General features: G+C 49.0%; 1 protein-coding gene across 10 annotated transcripts in view; it reads left to right on the top strand.

Moving 5' to 3' along the window:
• TRAPPC9 (trafficking protein particle complex subunit 9) overlaps positions 1-24021 on the top strand; it is a 582880-nt gene that overhangs the window by 36092 nt on the left and 522767 nt on the right. For 6 of the 10 annotated variants that reach the window (XM_078071955.1, XM_078071953.1, XM_078071956.1 and 3 more), the window contains exons 2-5: positions 5724-6317; positions 8774-8794; positions 13811-13956; positions 16101-16229. In XM_078071955.1, coding sequence (XP_077928081.1) covers positions 5734-6317; positions 8774-8794; positions 13811-13956; positions 16101-16229 — 880 coding nt within the window. In that variant the 5' untranslated portion in view covers positions 5724-5733. Of the gene's footprint in view, positions 1-4213; positions 4424-5723; positions 6318-8773; positions 8795-13810; positions 13957-16100; positions 16230-24021 lie in introns of all 10 variants that reach the window. The other 4 variants (XM_078071957.1, XM_078071963.1, XM_078071959.1 and 1 more) reach the window with 2 other exon arrangements.

Genomic DNA, 24021 nt, shown 5'->3' on the forward strand with positions numbered 1-24021 from the left:
AGGCAGGGGGCTGTGACGTCCTCCATCCATCAACCCCCCTCCCCCGAGTTTAAACTAGACTGTCCGTTTTTGAGAAATAGTTACAGTCACTTCCTCGTCCAGCCCAGCTAGTATTTGTTGACGTGAAAGGACAGGACTCCAGGCATGATGTTGGAGACCCAGGAATATTGCCATACTAAAGATCCAGCAAGGTTACGTTTGTTTTTCTTGAATTGTGTGGCAGACTAGTAGTATAGAGGGACAAACGGTTGTCAAGAAATATTTTTAAAAATAACTGCTTTATTGAGATATCGTTCACATACCGCAGAATCTGCCCATTTAGAACGTACAGTGCCCTGGAGTTAGCGTATTCACAGTCGTGCGGGCATCACTGCACCAGAACGTTTCTTACCACTTCAAGAAGAAACTCCATACTCATTGGCAGTCACTTCTTACTCTGTCCTGCAGCCCCCGGCAGCCACTAATTTACTTTCTGTCTCCAGGATTTGCGTGCAGTGGGCATTTCATATAAACGGAATCATACACTGTGCGGCCTTTTGTTACTCCCTTCTTTCACTGAGCATCATGTTTGCAAGGTTCATCCCTGTTGTAGCAGTATCAGTACTTTGTTCCCTTTTATGGCTGAGCAATGTTCTCTCATTGGACAGACCACATTTTGTTTATCCGTTCATTAGTTGATGGACAGTGGTGTTGTTTCCACTCTTTGACTATTAAGAATAATGCTGCTATGAACCTTTGTGGACAAGTTTTTGTGTGGACATGTGTTTTCAAATCTCTTTGGTATGTACCTAGGAGTAGAATTGCTATTTATATGGTAGCTCTGTGTTTAACTTTTGGGGGGAGCTACCATGTTGAAGAAATATGTTTTTGATGGTTTTTTTAGTATATGTGCTGCTGAAGCGAGCACTTTGATGGTTTTTTTAAATGATTTTATTTATTTGAGAGGAGAGAGAGAGACAGAGAGAGCTAGAGAGCATGGGGGGAGGGGCAGAGGGAGAGGGAGAAGCAGGCTTCCCACTGAACAGAGAGCCCGACGTGGGACTCGATCCCAGGACCCTGGCCCATGACCTGAGCCGAAGGCAGACCCTTAATCAACTGAGCCACCCAGGTGCCCCTATTTTTGATGTTTCAATGTTTGTATTAGATTAGTCTCAGAAACTAGAACTGGCTCAATGCCAGGTCTTATTTTGTCAGCTTCTCCCTTGAAGAAACCAGTGGAAAAGTATGGACTCTGGCGCCTGGCTCCAGTTCATCACCTACTGATGAGGAGACCTTGAGCAGAATGACTGAGCCTTATTTCATCTGTTCGATTGAAGATAGTGATCTCATTTCTTAGGATTGATGGGAAGTCTAAATAGGATACATTATAGAGAGCCCAGTGAATGTCCTCTTTCTACCTTATATGAGACAGATTTGCTCCCATGTAAGATGCATATTTTGAATTTGGGGCAAAAGTGAACAAGAAGTTTGTGATACTGAGCTGCTTCAGGGAAAACTCTTGCTTGAGGCTGTAAGGTTTATTGACCCGTGGCACGGATTTGATGGCTGGTGTCTTTTTAGTGCCTAGTCAGAACTGGAAGGGACCCAGAGGGATCATTTAGTCCAGGGTGAGTTAGTTATTTGGATTTCATAGATTTGCAAATTCCAGAAAACTGGAGGGTCAATAATAGGGATGTCAATTTTAATTTTCGCCCAGACAGGACAATGGAAAAATAACCACCATCTACTCTCACCAACATTTCATAAAAGCAAGAATGTTTTAATGTCAAAAAATGTGGAAGTTCATTACCTAAACATAAATTATAATACTGGTTAATATTTATAAAGCACTTACCAAATATACCTAGGTTTAGTTTTATGAGAAGTTCACACAGTATTCTACTTTTTCTCATTTTACTTCAGACTAGAGAAATTGAGCATCTGTCCTGAGACCCATGCCCAGGACCCGCTGTCCCCTATCTTCGGGTGGATCTGCAGCTGAATCCACTTGCCTCTTTGTGCGTCCTGTTTTCTTGCTCATAGAGGGAGGTATTTGCAGGACCAGCAGCATAGCCTGAGGGTTGAGGACAGGGCAGAGTCTGGGCTCGAAAACTAGTTGACGTGCTGACCACTAGGCTGTGAGCTACTTGAAGTTGGACCTTCTCCCTTTTTTAACCCTTGAAAAGAAATTTATTTAAAGATTTTATTTATTTATTTATTTATTTATTTGAGAGAGCGCACTGAGGCAGAGGGAGAGGGAGAAGCAGGCTCCCCGCTGAGCAGGGAGACTGACGTGGGGCTCGATCCCAGGACCCTGGGATCATGACCTGAGCCAAAGGCAGATGCTTCACCAGCTGAGCCACCCAGGTATCCGTAACTCTTGAAAAATTTTGAAATGCAGACTATAGCAAAGGTATATGTGATGTTTATGTATAGTTTAAAGAATCACAAAACAAATGCCTCCACGTCTGCCATTTGGCTTAACTTCCGAAGCCTGCTGTCTCACTCCCAAACTGCACTCCTCTCTCAAGCAACCACTACCCAAATTTATTTTTCTTTATAGCTTTACTTTGTGTGTAAATATCCCTAAACAATACGTTGTGTAGTGTTTCCTGTTTTTGAACTTTATGTGAATGGAATTGTACGGCTTGTACTAATTCACGACCTACTTTATTTGCCCATCACTCTGTTGAGATTCAGCCGTGTTCCCGCAGGGTCGCTCTGGGCCATTCATGTTCCGGGTTCTGTAGTATTCCATTGCGTTAAAAGGCCACAGTTTATTTGTCCACTCTCCTGACCGTGGACATTTGTGTTGTCTCTAGTTCTGGCTTCTAGGATCCTTTGTTGATGTCTCCTGCCGTCCACATGTCAGAGTTGCTCTAGGAGGGCAGTTCCTGGGCGCAGGACATACCAGTCCATATGCCTGCTGTCTTAGGAGAGTTACTGTGATCTATATCTTTGTAAACATTCGGTGTTTTTCATACTCAAAATGTTTTGTCTGTGTAGTAGCATGATTCACAGTAGCCCAAAGCTGGGAGCAGCCCCAGTGACCTTTGATGAATGAATGAGTAAATAGTGTGTCTGTACAGTGGGATATAAGCATTGAAAAAGAAGGAAATTCCGATCCACTACTATAACACGGATGAACCTGAAGACCTGCTAAGTGAAATAAGCTAGTCACGAAAGGACACAGAATGTGTGATTCGACTTAGATGAGGGACCTAGAGCAGTTCAATTCATAGAGATAGAAAGTCAGAAGGTTTGCTGCGGGGGGCTGGGGAGAGCGGGCGTGGGGAATCATTGTTTACCGAGTACAGAGTGTCGGGTCGGGGAGATGGAGAGCTCCTGGAGACATTTGCATAGCAGTGGGAATGTCCTTAATGCCCTAGAACTGTACACTTAAAAATGGTAAATCTCGTGTATATTTTACCACAATACAATTTTTATTTTGTCATTTTATTTTGGGTGTGAAATGGCCTGTCACTGTGACTTTAATTTGCTTTTTCCTGGTTGCCATCAAGGTGGGGCATCCTTCTGTACCTGTCCTGGCTACTTGAATTTTGTCTTCAAAGACGCCTCTTTGAGCGTTTTGCCCATATCCTGATTGGGTGATGTTGTCTTCTTACACATGAATTACCCGTTGTCTTGTGTCATTTATTGGAGAGCCTGTCCTTTCCTACCATGCCTACAGCGGCACCTTTGCCGTATTTCAAATTGCCGTGTACGTGTGGATCTGGTTCTGGGCAGGATTACGTTCCATTTTTCTTTTTATCCCTGGGCCAGTACTGTGCTGACCGTAGCTTTTTATTTGGTCTTTTTCCCCCCACACAGAGGTACTGAAATATCATTTATATACCGTACAGTTGACCCATTTAAATCTACGACTTAATGGTTTTTAGTGTATTCACAGAGCTTTGCAGCCACCACCACAGTTTTGGGACGTTTCATCGCCCTCAAAAGAAACCCTGTATCCTGTTAGCATTCGCAGGTGTATCTGGTCCTGTTCTTGGGGGGCGGGGAGGGGGGCACAAATGCCCCTCCTCAGTGGTGGTTCTTCGGAAGTTTCTTGGCTATTCTGGACCATAAATTAATTTGTTATATTCCACAAAAATTCTGGTAGGAGGTCTAATCAGAATAGCATTGAGTCCATATATATCAAACTGGGGAGAATTAACATCTGTCTTCTCTTTCTCCTCATGAATGTACCGGGGACGCTGTCTTTTCGTCCATACAGAGCCTGGCACGTGGGAAGTCCTCACTCAGTGTTGGGGATGCGAATGATGAGATGCCTTGTTCGTTCCAACCAGAGCCCCTCACAAAAGAGAAAACCTCGGTGACCCTCTGTGACTCACTTACGGTCTCGTGCAGAATGACCGCCAGGGAGAGAAGCAGCTCGGTGGGCTCGGTGGCTGCAGTCGGTTCTCTGCCACGTGTTGCTAAGGAGGTAGCAACATCCTTTTTGCTAATAACGTTGGCGGCTCAGCTGCTTTAAATTTCATTAATTCGGTCTTATCTGTAGGTGGCCGTTCTGCGGTGGGCCTAGGTGTGATGTGTGCCGTGTTACCAGGGATCTGTGTGTGGCGGCACTCGTGGCTCGTGTCCTGCCTGGCCCAGTGTGCCGCCGAGCACGTGCTTGAATGGGGAAAGCCACGGTACAGGTTAGGATTTCCATTATGACTCAAAATCCCCAACTTCTGTAAGCTGTGGCACCTTGATATAGCCCCCCTTCATTTTGGGTGCAAACATACTGAATACCTTGATGAAACCTCATTGCACAGTATGTGGAGGGAGGGCCTGTCTGCTTGTCGTCTGTCTTCTTTCTGCACGTGTTCTCCTGGGCCTTGTGGAGGCTGCATCCGTCAGCAGGGCTCAGGGTTTGCTGGTGCTGCCGCGAGGCGGTCCTTGTCCATGAGGCCTTCCCTCAGCCACACCGGGCCCCCCTTTCCGTCTCTGCGCAGCGAAGGCCTGGACCAGATAAGTGTTTTGCAGTTGCTAAAAGCTGTGCCTTCTTTTGAGAAACACAGAACCTTAAATCTCTGCCTTCAGCCCCAACTCTTGAGGGTTTGAGAAGTCTCCCAGGGGCTGCCCTACCTCTCTGTGGAGCATTGATGTGGGTTTGGTTCTTTCTGAGGGGGTGTGGAGGAGGCTGTTCAGAGGATGGCTGCTGGGAGGGGTGGGGGCGGGCTGGCATCGTCCCTCGGAGCCCGAGTGTGCAGCTTGAACACTTCCTCTGACCGGGCCTCTCTGATCTTGACCAGAGATAAACCTCTCTCTGCCTCAGGTTCTTCATCAGTAGAGTTGAGGTGGTGTCACAGAAAGGTTTAAATGAGATAACTACATGTAAACCATTTATGTCCCGGGTAGACTGGAGGTCAAATCCAGATCTTCTGATTCCACTGTGGTTCTTTTTGTTATATCCTGCTGAGGGGATGAGGGAGCGGTGCATCGATCAGGGAACGCTTTTGGGCCCCGATTCTCCGTCGGTACCCGGCTGGGTGTTGGAAATAGAAAACGAGAGACACCCCTTTTCTGCAGGGGCGCAGGGCCTCGTGCAGGAGCCGCAGTGTTTGGGGAGGAGCTGTGGTAGCCAGGTGCAGAGCTCCAGGGACAGACGGTAGCCCACGGCTCTGCGCGGGGCTCCCCCTGCCTCCCAGGTGGTTCACGTCGGAACCACCGCATCCCAGTGCGGGCCAACAGCCCTCACAACCGCGGGCGCCTCAAAGTCCCCATGTTCTCTTTGACAGAGTCTTCAGGATGAGTGTCCCTGACTACATGCAGTGTGCTGAGGACCACCAGACTCTCCTCGTGGTGGTGCAGCCTGTGGGCATCGTCTCCGAAGAGAACTTCTTCAAGATCTACAAGAGGATCTCCTCCGTGAGCCAGATCAGCGTGCGGGACTCCCAGCGGGTGCTCTGTATCCGCTACAGGCACCACTACCCACCCGAGAACAACGAGTGGGGCGACTTCCAGACCCACCGCAAAGTCGTGGGCCTCATCACCATCACGGACTGCTTCTCCGCCAAGGACTGGCCGCAGACTTTCGAGAAGTTCCACGTGCAGAAGGAGATCTACGGCTCCACGCTCTACGACTCCCGGCTCTTCGTCTTTGGGCTGCAGGGAGAGACCACCGAGCAGCCGCGCACTGATGTGGCCTTCTACCCCAACTACGAGGACTGCCAGACGGTGGAGAAGAGGATCGAGGACTTCATCGAATCGCTCTTCATTGTGCTCGAGTCCAAGCGTCTGGACAGGGCCACTGACAAGTCCGGGGATAAGATCCCCCTTCTCTGTGTCCCGTTTGAGAAGAAGGACTTTGTAGGACTGGACACAGACAGTAGGTAAGTTTACCTGGGGGCCCAGAGGCTTTGTGCTTGGCTTGCTTCCTGACATCACGAAGGGGGAAGCAGGGGGTAGAATTTGATGCCGCAAGGGGTAGACAGGTGCAGTCCATGGTTTTCAGACTTCTAGAAACGGGACAGCCTTTGGTTAAGGGGAATCCGTTTAGCGTTAGTGTGTGTACTTACTCCCCTGTTTCAGCTGGCCCTCTTTGTGGGACCCCCCGAGCCGCTGTCCAGGACGGTGGTCACCTGCGGCTCTTGCACACCAGAGAGCTGGCCTGTCTGAGCTGAGATGTGCTGTAAGTAAAATGCACATCAGGTATTGAGACTTAGTATGAGAAAAGAAAGAAAATATCTTGTTCATCTTTTTTACACGTCAAAATGATAATATTTTACGTATATTAGGATAAGTAAAATATTAAAATTGGTTTCAGTTGTTTTTTACTTTTTAAGATGTGGCAGCTAGAAAACTTTGTGTACGTGGCTCACATTCTATTCCTGTTGGACAGCGCTGCCCTGCCTGGTGCACAGTTAAGAAACTTCTATTCAGTCTCATCCCTTCGATTTATAGATGAGCTGCTGAGCCTGGAGAGGCGCCGAACTAGGAGCTAGCTGAGCTGAGTGCAAGGTGGAGCTCCTGTCTCCCGGGCTGGGCACTGTGCACGGGTCAGGCCCTTCTTCCCACCTGGTAGCTACAGCGTCCCAGTCCTCGCTTACAGCCAGCCGAGGCGAGCGTCAGGGAATCAGCGATGCTACCATGGACTTCCCAAAGAGCTCCTTCTGCACACGGCAGTGTGTTTATATTCTCTATGTTATGGGGGGTGTCGAATAGAGCAGGGAAAGGTCAGGCCTCACATTTCTCGAGATGAAGTCAGCGGCTGCGCTTTGCACCAGAACTGAGGGTTACCGTCCTGTGCTCTGTGCTCGCCCTCTCTGTCCCCTGCACTGCCTCCCTGTATCGTGGCTGCTGTGGTGTCCACGCACAGAGGAGGACGATGCGTAGGTTTAGGCGGTGATGCTTTGCCTGGACGAGGTCCCTGCTTCAGCGAGGGAGAGTGGGGGCTTCGTGGCCTTGGGCACCGAGTCCCTCCTTCCCCTCCTGTAGAATGTGGATGTGGGTCTCGCAGGCGAGGATGGAGTGACCTTGTGTCCTGCTGGCAGATGCCCACTGCAGAGTAGGTGCTCAGCGTGTTTCTGGAGTTTACCTGAGATCAAACACTGACTTGCCATTTGTTGGTAAGTTGGAGGAGAAAATGTCACCGAACGGAGAGAAACAGGCCCGGCCCAGCCCTGAGAGTGGGAAGCACAGAGTGGCCTAAGTTCCACCTGCTCTGGTGCGCTGCGGGGTCCGCACTAGTTTTCATTTCCTTGCCAGACGTGTGTGCGTGTGGCTAAGGAAAGGGCACATTGCACCTACGATCTGTACTCAGTCCTCGCAGTGGCCCCGAGGTCAGCATGCCAGCGCTCCCCTTTCCCGCCTTGGAGCTGGGGTGGTGAGGCGGACCAGCCCCGGCAGCCGCGAGGGGCAGCGCTGTGCCGCGCACCAGGCCCTCTCCAAAGCCGGGCCAGAGTGGCCACCCGGTGACCTTCCCTTGCCGCACGGGGCTGCACCGCACACGGCCCCCACGCTCCCGAGCCACCGCAGCCTGTGGCGTGGGCAGGGACTGGCCTCTGCCACACAGGGCACCGGTGACATTTTTTTGGTCCCTGACTTCTTGGCTTTGAGGTTGCAGACCCACCAGAGAATGCCGGCCTGTTTTTGCCATTTGAAATCTATGCTCAATTTGGTGAGAGTAACAAGACTGTCTTGGGACAGCATGCCAGCCCATACTGCCAGGGCAGTAATGTTACCAAGTCTTTATTGAGAACCCCCATGTGCCCGGCATGGCTCTAGGCACCGGGAATCCAGCAGTAGATCGAACTGCCCTCCCGGTGGGACCATTCTGGTCTCGGCGTGCCGGAGACACTCAGCCAGCTTTTGAACTTATGTGACATGGTGACGCTAGTGACCTCAGATTAAATACACTCTCCCGTCATCCCTGCCGGTCCACCGTTGCTTTCACCCGTCTACAGTGCTCTCCTTTTTAAAACAGTGATTTGGTGCGGACACAGAGCCCAGCTCTGTCCGCAGCTCTTGGTAGGAGTGTCCAGCTTGAAATGAGCGCACAAGGAAATGTCTAGGTGGACGCCGAGGTTTGGGTGGCGCACCGATCACGTCCGTAGGCCCCGTGGCGGATTTGGCCACTGCCGGCCCCACAGCTCCCCGTAACACGAGGTGTGGGCGTATTTCACTAGAACGTTCACATGTGCCCCACGCCTCGAAAGCCCACGGGAGATTCTTGGACATGCAGTGTTGTAGCTGTCAAAGTTATTTTTGTTCTTGTGTGTTTCTAATTTTTGCTTGTTCCTCTCTTCTTTCCTTTTCCTTTTTTTTTTCTCTCATACCGCCCTGTGAGTATGTTGTTGGGTCTGAAAAGGTAGGCTGTGAACACACCGCATTGTAGTAGCTAGATCTCCCTGTGTGCTGCCTTCACCGCTTGAAAAACCAAAAACTTACTGCTGCCTGGATCCATATATTACCCCAATCATCTTTTCATTTTTTAATTTAAAAAATATTTTGCTTTCTTAAGCACGTAACCCATTGGTGTTTGATATCTGTTCAAATATTTGCTTTGGGGAACTTGTTTGGTCTTACTTAGTATTTGGTGGCAAACGAGCCCTTATTAATCTCTTCTGTTTGGAGGATGGGGGATGCTCGTTGATTTCGGCAGCTGCACAGGGACTTTTCCTGGGGCATTTTAACCTGGAAAGTCCAAGACTGCAGCTCCTTGCTTGATCCTGGCTTTGGAATGAACGTAGTAGGCACGTGTTTCTTGGCTGTCGCTGTGTGATGTGCATGACAGAGCTTGTAGCCCAGCGGCCGCCGGCGAGGGTGCCCGGCTCGGGAGCGTGCTGGCCACAGAGGGACGCTGTCGGAGGACGCGGTCACCAGAGGCCTTTCACTTTCACCTGGAGCATGCCGTTTTCTTTACTTCACCTTAGCAGCTGTCCTTCATAAAAGGGCAGAGGCTGTTCTACCATCTGTCTTTTGCCCCATCTATGAGGGTGACTTTTCTAGGTATTAGGAAAACATGGCCTTCTAAAGAGCTAGTTCATTTGGAGCTTGTGGACACAAGGACCTCGTAGGTGAGCGTAGTTTTCTTTCTGCTTTAGCCAGGAAGCATGCCGAGCCGGATGTGTGGTTCGCCTTAGCAATCGTGCACCTGCCTTTCCTTTTCACCATGTGTGGGTGAGAGATAGCTGTTTCTGTCTTTGTTGAGGCTCATGCCCGTCAATGACGGGCACGTCGTTAGTTTGCAGCAGTGAAGCTCCAACATTTAACCAAGGTTGGGCCTAGAGGGAGAACCTTTGGCCGACCTAGCTCCTCATACTTCTCCCTGGCCCAGCTCACCCATGGGAAAAGGTCTGGCCACCACCACCGAGCTGGCCAGGAGGCCTTGTTTCTTCTTTACTGCTCCGGTCCACATGTGAACACTTTCTTCCTTCACTTACTTTGTCTCAAGTGAGATAGGCTGGACCTTCTGAAAGATTCCCTCACATTCTAGGGTGGGGGAACAAAGCAGAAATAAGTGTAGCAAGTAGAAGACATTGCAGCTTCCCGCCTACAGACATACAGGGCAGGGACGCTGTGATGGCCGGGTGGTGCCCCGCACCACAGGGCCTTGCCTGTTGCTCCCCAGGCCCCGGGGAGCTGTGTGAGAATAGCTTTGCCTGGGTTCCTCCTTTCTCACCTGCTCACCTCTGGGAGGTATGTCTCTTAACCGGGAGCTCCTCTAGATCTCAGACCCTTCAAAGTGCAGATGACAGGAGAACCATGAGCCCCTTTTTCTGGGCCGTTCTCTTGGCCTTACCTGTGAGACTCACATACCTTCTCTGAGCATCCGGTGCTAGGAGAGCCTCCTGCTCTTTAGAGGGCCGTGACTCAGCCCGTGCTTGCTGTGAGTCTGCTGTGCCCTGCACTGGGTCCTGTGGCACCACCCTGACTATGGTGTGGGGGCAGGGGTGAGGAAAAGAGGACATCGACTAAGAGACTCAGGGCTTTGACTTGAGCAAGTGGGCTGTCTGATGGGGAGGATGGGGAGGTTCCTGCTGGGGGTCGAATTCCAGAGTTAAATATTGAACATGTATTGTAGACGCCTATTTGACATTCAAGTGACAGTTTCAAAGAGGCAAATGGATTTATGAGCCTGGAGTGCAGGGAAGGAGCGGACCGGAGAACCACGCTGGGAGTTGTCAGTATGTGGCTTGTATTTAGAGCCAGGCATGTGGGTGAGCACCTCCAGTGAGGTGTAGACTGGGGCGGGAGGAGGGGCCGGAGCTGTGACCAGTGGGTGGAGGAATGCCCAGTCTCATGGAGGTTTTGTACGTCATTCTGAGGAGGCTGGGATTTTAGGAGCTGCTGCCATTTATCTTGAAGGTGCTGGTGGGCAGGGCAGCTACTGAAGGAGTCTGAAGGGAATGGTGTATGGGACCTGCGTCCTGGGAAGACGGCTCCTGCAGCAGGACGGTGGAGGTGAGCCTCCTCAGGGGCCAGAGGCACCTGGGGTGGGGCGCAGAGCCCTGCCGGTCCTTGAGGGAGGGCTCAGAGGCCTGAGGAGTGGGGCGTCCCAGCTTCCTGGTCTGTTCTTCCTGTGGAACAGAGGGTACCTCGGGTAGGGATCTGCTGGGAGAGGGGATGGGGGATTGGGAGCAGAAGCTGACTTATAGAAGGATCGATGGATGGTTCTGGAATAGTCTTTCCCCCAAGTAAGACTTTAAAAAACCCTCTTGAGTACATTGGTAGTTACTTTGGAGGACGCAGTTCTTTTTTTATCCTTCCCAGTGTGAGGTGCTATATGGGCGGGTCCAGAGATGAGTAAGACAGTGCGTCACAGGGCTTCCACCACCGGGGGGTAAGGCCCGGGTGAGGGGGGAGGGCGGGAGAGGGGCGAGGGGCCAACTAGCCGCGCTACCCACGTGTGTCACTCGACACAGCGGCGGTATTTGTAGACAGGTCGACAGCTGTGTTACTGGAGGAGGGAAGTGTGCGTGTGGATGCTGAAGTCTTCTCTCGGTCGGAACAGAGAGCACCCCAGGGAAGTGAGCCAGGCACTGGCCAGCTTTGGGGGGAGGGGGGAGGCCTGGCAGCGCCGCTGCGTGCACAGACGGGAGCCCAGGCGTGCGTCCCTGAGCTGCTGTTCGATTGACGTCATTCTCCTATGATTCTGCATCAGGACGGACGCGGAGTCCCTGCACGGTCCCTCGTGTTGCCGTCAGAGTACGATACATTCACGGTGCTGGAGGGGAACTTCTTTCCCTGTCCAGTCCAGGGGCTGTGACAAGCACGTGAGAATGCTTGGATTTGGGGCTTGGGCTGTGCTTTGCTCTTTGTTCCTCCCATCCCTCTTCTCATCTCTTTCTCCTCTTCCCAAATGCTCTCAGAGAGGCCATAGTCTTAATAGAGGGGGGTGGACAAAAACTCAGATAGAAACAGTGCTGTCATGTTTGGGGGGCAGCCCCGCCGAGGGCTAAGGGACATGGTGAGGGGGATTTCCAGTACATAGAGCACTCTGCCTTGAGTTCTGAAGACAGAATGAGAGTCAGCCAGGGGAAGGGGCCAGGAGGGTGGCTCAGGGGGCAGGAGCAGCCTGGGCAGCCAGGAGGATGTGGGGTGGGGGCGTGAGGCGAGTGCCCCGTGCAGTGCGGTCCATGTCCCAGGCTTCAGGGGGGAGGCTGGGACCCTGGAGAGGACCCTGGAGAGGACCTGTCCTGCAGGGCTTTGGAGGAACTTGGTTTTTATTAAAACTGACAACAGAGGGAGGCAGTGAACGGTGTCAGTGGGGAGTGGCCTTTTGTAGAGGTGTTTGTGGTTTTGATCTGCAGAAAGAGGGGGTTGGGGTGGGCAGGAGCAGCTCAGTCCCTTTGAGACCCATCCATTCATTTGTTTATTCACAACAAACCTGTTTTTGAGTGTCCAGGGGAGAGGGATGGATGCACCGTAGTAAGCAAAGTGTACTTGCCTTTTTGGAGCTTACAAATGTCAGAAGTTGATTCAGCATAGAATGTTCTAGGAACGCAGCAGGGGCATCTAATCCAAAGTGCAGAGGCAGGAGGCAGGGAAGGCTTTTTTGATAAACTGACAGTTGAAATGAGCCCTAAGGAGAGTGTGAAGCAGTTAGGCAGGAGGTCACTGGGGGCCCTGGTAAGCAGTAAGGTGAGGCTGTAGAGTGCAGGGCAGTGGGGCAGTGGGAGGAGGGGAAGCAGGGGCAGCGGGAGGGGGGCTAGAACTGTGCTGGGGAACGGGGTTTGAAGCAGGGGGAGTGACCTAATCAGATTTATGGTCTGGGAAGCCCCTCCTGGCTGGGGCGGGGGTGGGGGTGGGGGAGGAGTGTGTGTGTGTGTGTGTGTCAGGGACATGGTGGAGGGGCCATACAGAGTGGAGGTACCCAGTGGGGGAGGGCAGGGCAGCATAGGTGTGGTGTTTTCTTATGGGGAGGGCTTGTTAGTGGGGGCCATACTCACACTGCCTTGGGCTGGGCAGGAGACTGGTGCTTCCTCTTCCCTCTCTCCCCTGCCTTTTGCGATGATCTTAGTTCAGCCAGTACTGGGAACAGAGACGCCGAATTCCAGGGAGCTGGAGCGTTTCTAGGGCTCGTCAGAGTTAGATCCGGAATGACTTAACTTCGTATTGAGGTCTGTCAATAGCATTCACTTAGCTAGAAACTTCACGTGTTTTGGATTTCCGTGGGGGTTTTATTCTTGATGTGATTGCTTTCTCAGTGAGAGAAAATTTAATACAGCTGCTATTTTTCTTGAAAAAAAATTTTAAGAAATTTAATACTTAAAAGAATAGGAATATTTAAAAATGGTAAAGGAAGATTTTGGTATAGTTTCTTTGGTTTCTGAGTAGATAGAAGCCTTTGCATTCTTTAACAGCGTATCCTTGCCAACATTTAAGGAGCTGTTGGTGATGCCCCAGGCCCACCCCCTGAAGGCATTACTGGGGCCGGCTCTGAAGGAGCGGGGTAAAGGTCTTGTTTGCGAAAGCCAAGTGGCTGGCTTTTGATATGTAGCACGGCTCTCTTTATATGGTAATAATAGGTTTGAAGTTAAGAAAGTGGAAGATAATTGATTTTTTAAAAAAGCTGAAACATAAACTTTCTTGTGCTGATGTTATGGAAAATTTGCGAAGGAGAATCCTACTCTGGTATTGTCTGGGTGAAATGCACGGTGGAAGTCACGTGTCCCTGTTACCTCTAGAAGATAACTTGGCAGGTGTTTGTGAAGTCAGACCATTCCAGCTCCCACACTGGCCGTGGTGGTTGCTGCCTTTCAATTATGGAGCCTAAAGTTGCCTTCTGAGCATTTTTTTTGTAGTGGGAGAGTCAAATAGTGCTTTCGGGGCAGAAGTCGTGCACTAGCAATGACACGTGTCCACGCATTGTATTTTGTAGACATTACAAGAAGCGGTGCCAAGGGCGCATGCGCAAGCATGTGGGGGATTTATGTCTCCAGGCGGGGATGCTGCAGGACTCCTTGGTACATTACCACATGTCTGTGGAACTTCTCCGCTCGGTGAATGACTTCCTGTGGCTTGGAGGTAAGATCATCTCATGCAGTTATTAGATATGTGATTTGAAAGAAGAGAAAACATAAAAATTGCTTCTCAAAATGAAGGGTGCGGGAAGAGAAGCAGTCGGCTGTCTGGATGTTTTGGGGGATCGTCCGGGGTAACTGTCCTGCCTTGTCTGCTGCCGCGACCCCCATCCCCGTGCCCCCGGCCCGCGCTGAGGTCCTGCTGGCACCTGCATGCACTTTCCTTGACAATGTGCTGCCTTTCCTTGTTCCTCTGGGTTTTTGGGTTTGTTTTTAAACACATCTTGCCCTCTGCTTAGAATGCCATTCCCCACCTTAGTTACCTCTCGCACTCATTCGTCAAAACCTCATCTCTGTACGTTAGCTGACGACGGATTGACTACATATGGTATATCCATTCAGCGGAATGTTAATAAGACATGAAAATGTTGGACATTAAAAAAAAGAAAAAAAAGAGGTGGGGGTTGGGGGAATGGGGTAACTGGGTGATGGTCAATTAAAAAAAAAAGGTAAAGCTGTGGAAGGTGACAGCACAGGGTGTGTAGTCAGGAGGAGCAGGATACCGTTGGTGACAGATGGCGACTCCACCTGTCGTGGTGAGCACTGATGAACGTACGGACAGCCGAATCAGTACGTTGTACGCCCGACACGAATATCCCGTTGTCTGTGTGCTGTACTTCAGTAAATGAAAGACATAGAGCTGAATGAGGTCCGGGTGCCCCTCCAGCATGGGCGAACCTTGATAGCACCACGTTAAGTCCAAGGAGCCGGACACAAAGGGCCGCCTCTTTTTTTTTTTTTAAATAAAGATTTTATTTATTTATTTGACAGAGAGACACAGTGAGAGAGGGAACACAAGCAGGGGGAGTGGGAGAGGGAGAAGCAGGCTTCCCGCTGAGCAGGGAGCCCGATGTGGGGCTCGATCCCAGGACCCTGGGACCATGACCTGAGCCAAAGGCAGACGCTTAACGACTGAGCCACACAGGCACCCCAAAGGGCCGCCTCTTATCTGGATTGTCCCGAAAAGGCAAGGGACTGATGACCAGTTGCCAGGGGCTGGGCAGAGGGGCATGTGAGTGCTGGTGGCTGTGGGGCTTCCTTCTGGGGTGATGAAAACATTCTGGAATTAGATGGTGGTGAAGGTTGCACACTTGTGAATTGGATACTGCTCCGTGGGTGAGTGGTAATGCTCTGTGAGTTACCTTTCAATTTGAAACACTAACAAACGAATTAAAAACCTACTTCAAAGGAGAGCCTTCTCTCACCCCTCTAGGCAGTGGGAGCCTGTGGTGTCTTGTACTGAGCCCTGCCTGTTATGGGGCTTGCCCTTTGTGCTGGAATTGTGTGTTTATGTGTGTTTTCCCTTGGGGGACCATCTCCTGGGGGTGGACTGGGAGGCACGGTCTGTGTGTGTCCATAATCAGCTTATTGTACGTGTCCCGTAAATGCTTGTTAAATAAACATCGTGTGAGTGAGGAGTGAAAAAGGGTTCTTTCCTGGAAAGGTGAGTCGGGGGGGCCTGTCAGCTACTTATGAATACAAGTCAGAATGAAGTAATGAAGTCAGTTCTTTATTTTATTTTATTTTATTTTAAAGATTTTATTTATTTATTTGACAGAGAGAGACAGCGAGAGAGGGAACACAAGCAGGGGGAGTGGGAGAGGGAGAAGCAGACTTCCCGCTGAGCAGGGAGCCCGATGCGGGGCTCGATCCCAGGACCCTGGAATCATGACCTGAGCTGAAGGCAGATGCTTAACGACTGAGCCACCCAGGCGCCCTCTCTGGCTGTTACAGCCTGAGAGTCTCTAGCCGTGCCACGGGCCAGACACGTCGTGCCACAGTGTTCGCGGTCCTCAAACGTGGTGGTCTTAGCGCTTAGTGTGTACCCAGCCTCTCAGTGAGGCCTTGCGTTTCCTGAGAGTGTTCGGTGTTGCCAGCTTGGGCCTGTGCCCAGGAAATGTGATGGGTGGCATGTTCCTGTTTATAACCAAGCCAGTGATCTGTAGGTTCGATCTTTGTTTTGGGGAAAAATGGGCATTTCCCCATAATCGAACTGTTTAAATGATTCTCAGCCACTGCAGTTTGAGCTCATGATGGGCCACTAACTTTATACTGATGGTGCTTTTTTTTTTTTTTTTTCACACCCAGCTGCCCTTGAAGGGTTATGTTCGGCTTCTGTCATCTATCACTATCCTGGTGGAACTGGGGGTAAGACTGGAGCTCGAAGGTTCCAGAGTAGCTCACTTCCTGCCGAAGCAGCCAACAGACATCGACCGGGTAAGCTCTGCACTTTCCTCCTGCCTGGACTCAGTTGCAGTCTGTAAGCAAGTGGGGGTGGGTGTCACTTATATGTTTCCCCCTGGGTTACACCTCACAGATGTTTAGATAAAATATAAAATCTCTTGAGTCAGAAATCTTGCATGAGACATTTTCTTCTGACTTTATTGAATATTGATCTTATGGAATCTTACTATTAATGGGTTACAATGATTGGTTGATTTCTGGAACACTTGAGTGAAGTTTCTTGGTAGACTGACCTCAAAATTCTGTGTCTGGATCTTTTTCTTAATTTTTGTATATTTAGGGAAGGTGGCCCCAGATGTTGACTTTAACAGCTAATTCAGGGACTGGACTCTTCTTATTTCTGGTTTGATGAAGTTCTCTTAGTAAGTTAAGTTTGAATTGCTTATGTTTGTCAGCACCAATGAAGAGTAAAAAATCTTCTTTGGAGGAGCAGACTCACAAGTGCTTGTCAAGTGAACTTGACCCTTCTGACCCTTAATGAATGAACTATGGCCTCAGTCATGAAGATAAGAACAAAGAACAGAGGTCAAGGCTTTACACACAATTGCTAGGTGTGTTTTGATCGATGAGATGCTTAGACACCTTTTCCTCCAAAGAGAAAGCCCACAGTAGTTAATGTGTATTGGATAGGGAAGTGGCCTGAATGTGTGGTTTCCTGAATTATACCTTTTCCCATGACCAGCAGAGAGTGCAGATGGCCTGTAGGAGCGGGTTTACTGCGGCTGCACACTTGGAACCGGGTGCACCTTTTGTAGGACTGCTCAGGTGGGTCTGTAATGGTTCTGGAAGATATTTCATCCTTCTTCAGCACAGCGCTCCTCATGAGTTCCGTGGCCCGCAGCTACGTGAGGGGAAGGTACAGCGGGCCGAGGAGAGATGTGGAGTCTGAGGCTGGGCGGGCCTCCCTCTCCTGTGCTTGGACCCTGACTGGCCTCCTCCTGGCTGCGGTCCTGCCGGCCCTGCTGTGGGGCTCCACGTCCTTCCCCAACCCGCGAGGACCGGCTCCCGCGCTCTCTCTGGGAGCCTTTTGTTGGAGGTGGTTGTTTCCCCTGTTTGAAGAGTTCTAGTGTGTTGAGACTGTTCTACTGATGTGATTAGTGAGACTCTAGACACTTTTTAGAGAAATGTTTCATTTTCCCTGTTGGCTGAACGTAGGCAAAGAAAAGGTTCAGCTGTTTTTGAAAAACTGCTTTGACTGCAGTAGAGGAATGTCTCTCTTCAGCTTCGCAGAGTGTAAAAAGCTCAGGCTCTTCTACTTTTGGAGGCAGCCGATGGGAAGGCGGTGCGGCAAAGCCCAGGCGAGGGCCGACAGCACGCCGGGCCCGCTTTACTGCCCTTCCCGCAGACAGGGGTCCAGGCCCGTCACCGCGCTCCGTCTCGTGTGTTGTTTTATCTTGGTGGTGACTTCAGGATTGTCTGTCTGTGGCCCCCTCGTCCTATAGCGGGGGGGCTGTATGGCATCTGCTCTCTGGGGTGAAGACCAGACAAGCTGATGACCTAACGTTCTCCCTTGAGTTCCTTTCTCAGCAGCTGAAATGCAGGTGTCGTTTACTGTTAGTGTGACCTCGAATGTTTCATCTCTTGGTGCCTCAGTTTGTCTATCTCTAAGACGAGGAAGATAGTGACAGTGCTTCCCTCATAGGGTTCCTGTGAAGGTGTGTGAGATGCACACGTAGGGGACCTGGACCTGCCCTACGTGGTCCTGGATAACCGTTAGCGGCCATGTCAGCCAGAGTGTTAGTGTGGAGTGTTAGGTCTTTTTAAGACTTAGTGATAGGAATTCACAAGTGCGGTTAGAAGACCCTTGACAGCTCGGACTCCAGCTATATGGTTTTCTAGCAGATATCCTCACATTGAGTTATCATAGTTTCAAAAGAATTCTGTAGTCCCCTCCTCTTTTGCTTTAATTCCCCTTTTGTTTTATTTTTTAAACTTTCCTAGTATTCAAAAGTTAGAGGCCACAAATTCTTTTTTCTTGGAGACTTGCATATGAACCTGTAAGTCTATATAATAAATAGACAAAACTTGGTTTATTAAAAAAATCACTAGGACATTCTGCAATTAATCTGAAAAGAAATGCTTATTGACCTGTAGATGTTTCTTCTTTGTGGTTACTTCTACTCTTTGGTCTGTCTTAGTTTATTAATCATCACCATCGTCATCATTATCAAAATAGCTATGAATTATTCGGGAGCTACCTGGCCAGCGGCTGTGCTCAGTGCTCCCCTTGCGTCCTGCCTCCCGGCAGGCGTGGAAATCCATGTATCCATGTCCCCTCTGTGTGGGTGAGGGATCGAGGCTGAAAGAGATGTGTCCCTGGCCCCCTGTCGTGCAGCTGGTGGGGGCTGACCCAGGGCCGGGGCCCAGGCCGCTTTGGCCGTGCGGCACGTGCTCTGTTGCTCTGCTATCCAGCCTCCCACTGGCTGGTTTCCCGAGCATCGGTGAGTTCATCAGAGCCAGACTTCCGCGGTCTCAGCCTGACGCGGCCTTAAAAGAAGAGACGTCAGTGAGACTATGGGACAGAGGGGCAGAGACTGAAATCGGACACTTCCGCAGTTGATTTAGTCTCTGCCAACAATGTAAAAAGTTAATATTTTAACTCCATAAGCACTAAAAATAAAACATTTTAAAAATGATGACAGTGCAAAAGAGAAGTGGGCTTTGAAAATCCAGCCGTTGCTAATGACTTAGTGCTTGTTTTTCTCTGGTGATGCTTGTTGGGAGAAAAAGTTATACAGACTGAATTGGTTTTATGTAGTCATGAGTACGGAAGAAAAGAGTAAGTTAGTAAATGTTGAGAGAGTAACAATCTAGACTCTTTTCTTTCTGATGATGAATATGTAGGTTTTATGGGACTTGGGCCTTGTCAGCCTTGCTTTTTATGGCCCAAGTATATTTCCTCACTTGTGGAATTTGGATAATGTTACTTAATTTGTGTGATTATGAGAATTAGCTACCTTTTATACAAAGCACCTAAGAGGTGCTCAATAAACATTTACTGTCACAAATAGCATAGATTATTTAGCAGGATCAACTTTGAATACTGAAGAGGGTGGTTTGTTTCTGATGCATGTTCAATAGTATATGCATATGATAATACGAGTATGATTTAAAGTGCTATGGATACAGTGACATTTTTTATTTTATTTTAGAGATTTTATTTATTTATTTAATTGACAGAGAGAGAGAGAGTGAGAGAGGGAACACAAGCAGGGGGGTGTGAGAGGGAGAAGCAGGCTTCCCGTGGAGCAGGGAGCCCGATGCGGGGCTTGATCCCAGGACCCTGGGACCATGACCTGAGCCAAAGGCAGTCGCTTAACCAACTGAGCCACCCAGGCGCCCCTCCAGTGACATTTTTTAGCGCAATATGAAGTTTTGATGAAATTAGTGTTGTTCTAGTAAGATGGGGAACAGCTAAATTGCCTTAAGCTGGAGAACTTGATTTTTTGTACAGAATGTATGTTTTTACAACTCAGAATTCATATTGCCATGTAATCATTCACTAAAACCTTTAAATTACTAGGAATTTGACCAGAGCCAATATGTTTAGAAAAATTGATATTGAGCTGTTTTCAGGAAATAAGCTTATCTCTTTTGTGAGTGAAGAAAATTTTGATTTTTTTCTGTATTCTTAAAAGGTTAAAAAATTGAAAATGTTGATTTGACATCATTTTTTTAAAATAGAGGGAATAAAAGGGGGGAACTCATGCTGTTTTACTGTGTAAATAAACATTTTTGTGTTTCAACACAGTTGTATGATTTATAGTTACCAGCTCTTTGGGAAGTATTTTGCAAGACACTTAGACTACCTACTGTTGGAAAAACACAAATGTGACTTTTATGCATCCAGGGCTAGTATAGCTCTGCTGGGTTTTGGTATAGTGCAAGATGCGAGGACTAGGAGTAGGCTTTGCTACTGAGTGCTGAAAGGACAGACTCCCTGGGTCTCAGTCTCCCTGAGAACGGGGGGCTGAACCAGACGCCCAAGACCCCTTCCCATTAAGGTTAGTTTCCATGAGCCTATGTCTTGTTTAAGGTTCCAGATTAAGTGCTGAATACCACTCCCTTTCCTACAGCAGAATTTCATATGTGCTAGCTCAGCTTTTAGTAAGGTCTCTGAACATCCTATTTTTAAAAATCTCACTGATCTTTTCTTAGCATGCAGGCAATTTTTGTTGCACCTTTCCCAGCAACTTGGAGAGCCTTTCTGTGGCCATAGGCGGTGCTGTTGCACCTTTGAAAAGTCTTAATTCTCCTGTTTGTGAAAGACTTAACCAATGTTCCTTTAGTTTGATTTTTTTGTTTAATGCTTCAGAATAGTACCGTGTCCATTACGTCTGGGTGTTCCAGTGATATCTTATTTTTATTCTGTCATCTCTGTGAAAATTTCAGGTGTGCTGTGTGAACAATGGTGAAATTGGACTTTTCTTCCGATATTAGAGACCAGTCAGCCGTGCTTTCATAAAAGAGGTGGAAACAGTCTCTGGAGTGCCTTGACGCTAAAGAACTCTGAGTTCCCTGCGTGTTCATCGGGGGGGGGCGGGGGGGCGGTGATTTGGTTGCAGGGACCAAGCCTCGTGTTTTGATTGGGTAGGAGTGCGCACGCTTCCACTTGGCCTTGTGAACCTGAGTCCATACTTTCTGAGTTTTTTTCTCATTTGAAAAACAAGGATGCTAATGTCTGCTTTGGAGAATTGTGAGGATCACAGAGAAATTATGTAAAGTGTTTAGCACAGTGGTTATCTCATAAAAGAGCTCGTGAACTTCGGCTGTTATTCTGCACGAAGCCATCATCTTATAGTCTTTGGGGATTGCTAAGGGTTTAAAATATGAAATGATGGTTTTGGGAAGAAAGATGCAGTTAAGAAACGAGTGAACTGTTTGAGGAGGGTCAGCAGTTCCTGTGCCCGGACTCCTGCAGCAGCACCAGAGAGAGGGCCTTTGTGGTCACTCTGAACCTGTGGGAGGTCACAGAACTTTTTGTTAATTAGTGTCTGCTGGGGCTTAAGGGGGCCCAATCATTGCACTCCTGTTTTCTCCACCAGCCAACTGGGAGACGAGACGAGATGGAAGAGGAGGCAGGTGGAGACAAATGGCACCTTTATTACTGATAAAGCCCCGTTCTCCATGGACTTTAGGGATGCAGGAAAAGGGGCGGGCTGTACTGTATCCAGAAATGAATGCGCTCTCCCGTCCCAGGGGGCTCTGGACCGCAGGGTCCTTCCCATGAGGGGACCTGCCCCTGTCCTCAGGGCGGAAGCCAAGGACCCTGTGGCGGCCAGCACCAGGGGAAGAAGAGGGTTTCACATGTGCAGCTCACCTCCCAAACGTCCTGAAGTTGGAAGTCAGGCCATTTGAGTGAGGAGGACGAGCAGGGGCACGCGGTCCAGGACTGTTGTGGGGAGAGACCTCCTCATGGAAATCAGAGGAGCAGGGAGGAAGGGGCTCCTTCCCTTCACTTTCCACAGGTCATGGGGTGGAGCATAAGGGCGCTGCCCAAGAACTTGTAAATGGGAAAACGAGGATGTACGAAAGATGATTAGAAGGGAGGTTTGTGAAATCACCTTAACAGTTACCATTTTTTGAGCACTTAAAATGTGCTACACACGATTCTCAGCGCTTTACATAAACCAGTGTAATCCCTTCATCCTCACAGCAACCCAGCAGAATAGCCTTGATTATTGTGCCCATTGTACAGATGTGAAAATTGAGGCATAGACAGGGTGAGCAACCTGACCAGGCTCACGGAGCTAGCAAGTGTCAGAGCAGGGGTCTTGGCTCCCAGAGATTGGCTTCAGGTGTTTGGGGGTGTCAGCCTGTCTGTAGATCTTCAAGGGCATCTATCCATGAGTCAGGGCTCGGTCAGCTTAGAAAGAGTGGCAGAGGGAGTGTTACACGAGTGTTGACCGTGAGAGTCATAGTGATCAGCCTTGATTGCTCGTCTAGGCAGCAGATCTGTCCCTGTAACAGAAAGAGAGTCCCAGTTAATCTAGGAAAATACCTTCCTGCTCGGCTTCCATCCATGCTCACCACGTAACCTCCTGCCTGTGATTGGGCTGTTGAGGAGAAGAGTGCTGATTGTTGAACTGAGATATTTTGTCTGATTGATAATTATGTCTTCTATTACATTAATAAGTTCAACCTCCACTTTTTTTTTACGTGAGTCTCTCAGGAGTTTGGTTAATGTGAAATCAGTCCACTAGAGCCTGATGATGCTGATAATCAAATTTCTGAGCATGTCAAGGTGCTTCTGTCCATGGAGACCTGGCTGGAGGACACCCTTTCTCTCAGTGTGTGATTTCTTTGGATAGCACCCGCTGTTCCCCCGCCCCCACCCACATAAGACGAGAGGCCTTCCTAGTAGGCCAGATAACAGCAAAGTAGACATGCTCCTCTGCCCAATCAGAAAACTATCAAGTGCCTGGAAATGAGCTAATAAAAGGCTTCCAGGAAGTCCAATTAGATGTTAAAGTCCATTTGGTAAAAAGCTGTCCATTTTTTTTGCAGCTGGGCTTTTCCTTTGCTGTTTGAAAAAACTGTCTGGGCCATGTGGCTTACCGATTCCCATTAGATTAGATGAAGGGAATGTAAAAGGCAAAAGAGGGTTGTTCCAGACGGTCCGTCCACACCAGTGAGAAGTGGTAGTCAGCTGCCTGCATGAGACATGAGACAAAGATTTTTACACGTTGAATAGGAGAACTTTAAAAGCTCTGCAATCGGAGTGCACTTAGTATGGGGCCCAGTCCATCACTCCATGTGCTGAGAGGTCAAATAATTGATGACTCTGAGCAGAGGCAGAAAAAAGTGCCAGTCGCATCCCCTGTTCCACGGATATGGCACAGTGTAGTATATTTGACCAGGTTTTCGCTGAACAAGAGTTTCTAGGGTTATCTGGAAACCCCCCATTCGCCAAGGGTCCACAGCTGAGTGTCCCCTCAGGACATATCTGTCTGCTCTGTCCCTGGGCATGGCGGTGGGGACAGAGTGACGCTGGGGCATCCCTGGCCCCTCTGACTGCCGGTCTCCTCAGCAGCGTGCGGGCTTAATCATCCCTGTCTTCTTTGCAGGGCAGTTCTGAGAATCACACAGAGTGGCTGTCAGGCGTTCGGCTTGGCGTGTAGTTGGCATTCAATAAAAAGCACCTGTTTGTTTATTATAATCGTGGCTTCTAGATTACAGTGATTTTTGTGTCTGCATTTAAATATAGCCATTGCAATACACCAAACAGCTCTTAAATAGGATTGTGGGACCTATTCTTTATATATAAACAATTGAATAACTGTGCTATTTCAGTAAGAATACCTATCAGTGGGATATACCTTTTTGAATCTTGCTAACATGTTTAAAAATGATTATAGCTAGTGATAAACACAACTCTTGGAACCAGTACTTCTTAGGGTGTGTTTTGCCATCATGGGAAATTACCTTCTACAGAGAAGGCTAATTGGATCTCATTGATACTTAGGTAGTTTAGCAGATGATCAAGGCTTTCAAAGCTTCTTGATAATAATGAAGTTAACTGTTTTGCATTGTACCTACTAAAAGTTGGAAATCCTTCGCTTGTGAAGCGTCCAGTAATTCAGTGAGTGTGTGAGTGAGTGAGTGTGAGTGTGAGATTTCAGGAGGATGGCGCTGAGTGTGAGATTTCAGGAGGATGGCGCTGAGTGTGAGTGAGATTTCAGGAGGATGGCGCTGAGTGTGAGCGTGAGATTTCAGGAGGATGGCGCTGAGTGTGAGCGTGAGATTTCAGGAGGATGGCGCTGAG

This window comes from Halichoerus grypus, chromosome 5 (assembly GCF_964656455.1).
Source record: "Halichoerus grypus chromosome 5, mHalGry1.hap1.1, whole genome shotgun sequence".
NCBI lineage: Eukaryota > Metazoa > Chordata > Mammalia > Carnivora > Phocidae > Halichoerus > Halichoerus grypus.